The 6,810-nt window shown below is 49.5% G+C and overlaps 1 protein-coding gene and 1 long non-coding RNA gene across 2 annotated transcripts in view; both read left to right on the top strand.

The window, feature by feature from the left end:
* The first annotated feature begins 618 nt into the window (after positions 1–618).
* On the top strand, positions 619–4,297 carry LOC131818913 (uncharacterized). Its single transcript, XR_009348968.1, has 3 exons — positions 619–964; positions 1,332–1,365; positions 4,160–4,297. It is a non-coding gene; the product is annotated as an uncharacterized LOC131818913 (long non-coding RNA).
* A 366-nt stretch (positions 4,298–4,663) lies between these two features.
* The window catches only part of LOC131818862 (leukocyte immunoglobulin-like receptor subfamily A member 6), a 37,369-nt gene continuing 35,222 nt past the window's right edge, over positions 4,664–6,810 (top strand). The window contains 6 exon segments of the mRNA XM_059153614.1: positions 4,664–4,883; positions 5,040–5,075; positions 5,257–5,541; positions 5,684–5,771; positions 5,773–5,992; positions 6,366–6,610. Of these exon segments, the coding sequence (XP_059009597.1) occupies positions 4,850–4,883; positions 5,040–5,075; positions 5,257–5,541; positions 5,684–5,771; positions 5,773–5,992; positions 6,366–6,610 (908 nt within the window). The 5' untranslated portion in view covers positions 4,664–4,849.

Genomic DNA, 6,810 nt, shown 5'->3' with positions numbered 1-6,810 from the left:
GCTGAGTGACATTCCATTGTATATATGGACCACATCTTCTTTTATTTTTTTAAATTTTTTATTTTCGGCATAACAGTATTCATTATTTTTCACCACACCCAGTGCACCATGCAATCCATGCCCTCTATAATACCCACCATCTGGTACCCCAACCTCCCACCCACCCGTCAATTCAAACCCCTCAGATAGCTTTTCAGAGTCCATAGTCTTTCATGGTTCACCTCCCCCTCCAACTTCCCCCAACTCCCTTCTCCTCTCTAACTCCCCATGTCCTTCACATCTTCTTTTAATAGTGACTCTGAATTACATGGGCTTAATGCTCCAATCAAAAGAGACAGGGTATCAGATTGAATAAAAAAGTAAGAGCCATCCACATGCTGTCTAGAAGAGACCAGCAGAGTTTCACTGACTTGTGGAGCATAAGGAATAACATGGAAGACATTAGGAGTAGAAAAAAGGAAAAGGGAATTGAGGGAAATAAGAGGAGGGGACGAACGATGAGAGATTGTAGACTCTGAGAAACAAATTCAGCAATTTAGGGGGGAAGGGAGAGCCTGGTGGTGGGTATTAAGGAGGGCAGGTATTGCATGGATAAATGGGTGTGGTGAAAAAATAATGAATACTGTTTTTCTGAAAATAAATAAATTAATCGAAAAAAAAGAAAATAATAAGTAAGTAAGTAAGTAAAAAAATAAATAAATAAAATCATGTTTGATTTCCCAGATCACAAAAAAAAAAAAAAAAGAAAGAAAAAAAGAAAAAAAAAGAAAACGTTAGACAACATTGCCTTATTCCAAGTACAGGAGAGGACCCAAGAATAAGGAGCTGGGAACATGCCTGCTGGGGCACTCTCCTCCTCCCTCACAGAGATGAAGCCCAAGGCTACACGAAGTCCCTGTCTCCTTGTGCTTGAGGATGTGGGCCCTGCCGACGCTTTTACCTTTGTCCTTTCAAGCTCCCTTGGGTGAGTAAAGCATCCCTCATTCATGATTTCGTATAAGCACATGTTCCAAATCTCTCTGCTTTTTTCTTCTGCTCAAAAGTCAGCTCCTGTCAACTTCCTTTGCTTTATCAGGAGATATGGAGACACAGATCTCAAGGAAACATCCATGCATACCAGCAGACTGCTGCTCTACCTGTGTCTCTTTACAACACCTGAACACTGGCCCCTGGGACTGTTGCCTCACACATTCCTCACTGCTCTCTTTCCAGATTCATGGTATCCACCATCCCCCCGTTCCCCAGGTATCTGCATGTTCTCACTTCAGCCTGTCTGGTATCAGACAAAGCATCCTCAGTGTTGTCTTCCAATTTCGTGTTCTGCTTTTCAGCTGCATCTTCTCACAGATGGAAGGATCAGTCACAGTAAGTTTTTGTTTTTCTCTTTTACCTCCAGAGAATTGAATTAACTCACTTCCTGATTTCCATCTTCTTTCCATAATATAACTTCATTATTTCTACAAACACTCAATGTGCTCCATTTTTCAGTAGTTCACATTTTTAAAATTAATTTATTTTTTCAGCATAACAGTATTCATGTTTTTGCACCTCACCCAGTGCTCCATGCAATACGTGCTCTCTAATACCCACCCCCTGGTTCCCCCAACCTCCCATTCCCCACCCATTCAAAACCCTCAGATTGTTTTTCAGAGGCCATAGTCTCTCATGGTTCACCTCCCCTTCCAATTTCCCCCAACTCCCTTCTCCTCTCCATCTCCCCTTGTCCTCCATGCTATTTGTTATGCTCCACAAATAAGTGAAACCATATGATAATTGGCTCTCTCTACTTGACTTATTTCACTCAGCATAATCTCTTCCAGTCCCATCCATGTTGCTACAAATGTTGGGTATTAATCCTTGCTGATGGAGGCATAATACTCCATAGTATATATGGACCACATCTTCCTTATCCATTTGTCCGTTGAAGGGCATCTTGGTTCTTTCCAGTTTTGGCAACCGTCGCCTTTGCCGCTATGAACGTTATGATACAGTTGGCCCTTCATTTCACTCCATCTGTATCTTTGGGGTCAATACCCAGGAGTGCAATTGCAGGGTCATAAGGAAGCTCTCTTTTTAATTGCTTGAGGAATCTCCACACTGTTCTCCAAAGTGGCTGCACCAACTTGCATTCCCACCAACAGTGGAAGAAGGTTCCCCTTTCTCCACATCCCTTCCAACACATGTTGCTTCCTGTCTTGCTAATTTTGGCCATTCCAACCGCTGTAAGGTGGTATCTCAATGTGGTTTTAATTTGAATCTCCCTGATGGCTAGTGGTGATGAACATTTTTTCATGGGTCTAAGCCATTTGTATGTCTTGATTGGAGAAGTGTCTGCCCATATCTTCTGCCCATTTTTTGATATGCTTGTCTGTTTTGTGTGTGTTGAGTTTGAGGAGTTCATTATAGATCCTGGATATCAACCTTTTTTCTGTATTCTCATTTACAAATATCTTCTCCCATTCCGTGGGTTGCCTCTTTGTTTTCTTGACTGTTTCCTTTGCTGTGCAGAAGCTTTTGATCTTGACGAAGACACAAACGTTCGTTTTCGCTTTTGTTTCCTTTGCCTTTGGAGACATATCTTGAAAGAAGTTGCTGTGGCTGATATCGAAGAGGTCACTGCCTATATTCTCCCCTAGGGTTCTGATGGCTTCCTGTCTCACGTTGAGGTCTTTTATCCATTTCGAGTTTATCTTTGTGTATGGTGTAGTTCACATTTTTAACATAAAAGGAGTTTCCTATATTCCTGCCATTTCATGTCCTGGACTATGATTGATGAGTCTGCACCCAATGTTCCTGAGCCCTCCTTATCACATTGGGGTCCCTCTCTGATGTCCATTCCTGTTGAACACTCACCTTCTATACCCCTGAGTTCCAGAGACAACTGCTCCCAGGGCTGACCTGAAGCTCAGGACTGTAAGGGGTGGGTGGTTACAGCCCCACTGACCTCTGGCATCCACTTGTCCCAACTTAGCATCTGAGCAGGGGTGTGTCTGGCAGGGATGACTGCCATGGAATCCAAAAGCTCACACGTGGACAGTTGCCTGTGCGAGGTTCCACCCACATGCGCACGCACACACACACACTCACACACACACACACACACACACACACACACACACACAGGGGATATGGCTCACTGCTATTGTCTGGACTGAGTTATTGGGCATAGACATGCCAGGACCCACTCCACACAAGGAAGAAGGGTCACAGTGCTTGCACAGTCAGTGAGACACTGGATGCCCTTCCTTCCTGTGATAATGTGGATGCCTGTTCTGGTCACACAGAGGCAGAGATCAAATTTGATGACCCCCCAACTTGACCCCAGACACTGGCAGTCACTCAGCTTTCACTTCTTTTTCTGTTGTGGTCTGTGTCAATTTCAGAAAATTTAGTTTCTCATTTTCTGCAAATACCTGTTTCTACTAATTTCAGAAACATTGTAAATAGCATTTCTCAGTGTTAAGAACACACGGGGTGTCTCAAGGATGTGGAGAACCAACTGCAAGCTGACAGGGTCCTTGCAGTCTCAGGAGCCTTGCCAATGGCTAGCTCTCTCAATCCCTGCAGTTCATTCACTACTTGATTGGGATCACATTAGCTCTCACAGTCATGCTGACACAGACCTTGAGCTCCTCTGTAAATATGCTTTAGAAAAGTCTCTTGCTTGGAAGCAAGGCGGTCACCTGGCACTTGTGGTCCTCCAAACTCAATCTCCCTAATAAACATTCTTGTTATTGAAGTATGAAATTAAGTCTCTTAGGCATTATGGGGCTCTACTAGGTCATCAGCCTGTGGAGAACTCCTGATCACAGCTTTCTCTCTCCTGTTTTCTTAATTCCCACCGTTTTCTCTCAGTCTTCCCTGGGACTTCTCACAATGATCAATGATCTAATCTGACTGTGGGGTCTGACACATGGACCTCTTTGGTCCTAACCACACCCCTCTTGATCAGGTCAGGAATCTAACAAAATTCATCCCATGCACAATCTAGGTCCCACTGACCTCACAACCACTCTGAGTAGTAGAGTGAGGATAGCATGCTACAGACCAGGCCACTGTGCTCACGGTCACTTGGGCTGTGGACACAGGAGTAGTAATGACATGAGAATCAGCTTTGTCTCTCATATCAGAGCACTCATCCAAGTATTGTTTCCTATAGCTTACAGGCAAGACCCCAGGGTGAGGAGGATGTCTCTGTCCCTGGAACAAGGGGGCAAGAAAGAGTCAGGAGGGACTCAAAGAGGCATTTCCGCATGAATGGGGTGTGGACCATGTCACAGGAAAACACAGAAGTCCTTGGAGGCTGTGACAGAAAGACAGCCCACACACCAGGGCCAAGAGACAGTCTGTGTTCCCTTCCCTTTTTGCGTCTATATCTCCTCTGTCTCATTGCCACCGATATCTCAACTTGAGCCATTCAGAGACACCACACGAGTGTCTGAGCTGACATGAGCTCCCCAGCACGGCAGGAACACATGTCCTCTGCAGCAGCTCTGGTTCTGGGGATCCGTCCATGGTGAGGACCAGGGTTGTGGGGATGAAGGAGACCCATGGGGGAGGCTCTGGGAAGGAAGGACCTTCCCTGGTCTCCTCACTTGATTGGGCATCACAGGGAGCCCCAGCGTGCCCCCGCTGCACCGTCATGGACACCGGAGCCAGGCTAGGACCCTGGGCAGGGGTTGTTCACCTTCCTATTGTCATATCCTGCGTACATGACAACCCCATGACAGGACACCTACCTCTGAGAACCACACCTTGTATGTCTGCATGTCCTGTGGGCACCGTGGTCTCACCCTCTGGCACCGTGGTCTCACCCTCTGCACAGCCAGAGTGAGAGAGACGAGACACCATGACCCCCACCATCATGGCCTTGCTCTGTCTCGGTGAGATCTGAGGAGGGAAAGGGAGGCCTTAGTTTGGGAGGAAGCCACCCCAGAGTCAAGCCCTGGTCTGTCAGAGACCCCAGGCTCAGGAGGCTCATGGGGAGAAAGGGTTCTGCTAGGATTCGGGGCAAACCTCTCACAAGGACTGTCTTCCAGGGCTGAGTGAAGACCCCAGGATGCAAGCACAGGCAGGTGAGTCTGTCCCCAAAGGTCCCAGTCCCACCTCCTCACTAGGGACAGGGGTCACCCAGCAGGCTGCTGGGCATGTAGAACAGCAGTTCTGGGCTGACCCAGGGGCACTTCTGGGGGTTTGGCATTGAGCTGGTACCTGGGGATGGGGAAGGGCTGTGTCCCAGCCTCTGTTTCCTTCCAGGGACCCTCCCCAAACCCACCATCTGGGCTGAGCCCAGCTCTGTGATGCCCTGGGGGACACCTGTGACCATCTGGTGTCAGGGGAGCTTGGAGGCCCAGGAGTACCACCTGCATAAAGAGGGGGACTCATGGAATTGGGACACATGGAAGCCACTGGAGTCCAGGTACAAGGCCAACTTCTCCATCACATACATGACAGATGTATATGCAGGGAGATACCACTGTGAGTATGAATGCCCCAATGACTGGTCAGAATACAGTGACCCCCTGGAGCTGGTGGTGACAGGTGTGAGCCCACTCAGGGTCCTAGCCCCAGACTCTGTCCCGGGAAGGGGGTGGGCTCTCAGGTGTCTCCCTCTTACAGACCAGCCTGCGGATACCTTGGGGTTCTGAGCCTGATATAACACCACCCCATCCTCCTCTCCTAGGATCCCAGGGCCACCCCAGTCTCTCAGCCCTGCCCAGCCCTGTTGTGACCTCAGGAGGGAACGTGACCCTTCAGTGTGCCTCACGGATGATTCCACACATTCGTCCTGATGAAGGAAGGAGAGCGCCAGCCCTCCTGGATCCTGTACTCCTAATCAGCCCCCCATGGGCGTACCCAGGCCCTGTTCCCTGTTGGACCTGTGACCCCTAGCCTCAGGTGGATGGTCAGATGCTATGGCTATTTTAGCAACACCCCCCAGGTGTGGTCAGACCCCAGTGACCCCCTGGAGCTGCTGGTCTCAGGTGAGAAAGCCTGACTGTTGCCCCATCTGTGTTTTGAGGCATCTGACAGTTAACAGGGACTCTTCTCTCACAGCCCAGAGCCCCCATTTGGGGCACAGTATGTCTCTGCATCTTCTTCCAGAGCTGATGGTCCTTCCAGATTGCCCTTATTACCTGAATTCCCCTGGCCATTGTCCTCTTTCCCCTCCCCCTACAATGTCACTGTCATTTTGTGAAAGGACCCATGCCCCAAGACAGGATGGGAGAGGGGACCACAGGGACTCACAGGTCAGAGTCACGGAGGGTGATGTACAGTGCGACCCGGGTGTCAGGACGGGAGAAGGGAAGTTGGGGAAAAGCAGCCCCTGCCATCCTCTGCTGGTCTCTCTCAGGTGTGTCAAGGAGCCCTCCCTCCTGACCCAGCATGGCTCTGTAATGGCCTCTGGACAGAGCCTGACCCCTCAGTGTCGCTCTGATGTTAGCTACGACAGGTTCGCACTGTCCAAAGAGGGGGCACCTGACCCTCTCCAGCGGCTTTGCAAGGAGCCTCAGGCTGGGTTGTCTGGGGAAGACTTCCCCCTGGACCCTGTGAGACCGTCCCATGGGGGCTGGTACTCATGCTTCGGTGGACACACCCTATCCTCCGAGTCGTGAACCCCCAGTGACCCCTGGACATCCTGCTCATAGGTGAGGGCTTACGGCATTAGTCAGGACCCAGATGCTCTACAGGTCCTGCAGGGGAGCCCCAGGTGGTGGTGGCTGGGATGAGGGGTGGGGGCTTCCGGGGGGAGGGAGAGACAGATGGGACAGGGGATGGGAAGGGACAGACTCGGAGGACACAGACAGA

The sequence above is a fragment of the Mustela lutreola genome, chromosome 16 (assembly GCF_030435805.1).
Source record: "Mustela lutreola isolate mMusLut2 chromosome 16, mMusLut2.pri, whole genome shotgun sequence".
In the NCBI taxonomy this organism is placed as follows: Eukaryota; Metazoa; Chordata; class Mammalia; order Carnivora; family Mustelidae; genus Mustela; species Mustela lutreola.
Note: the sequence above shows the minus strand (reverse complement) of the source record. Positions and strands in the feature narration are given on the sequence as shown.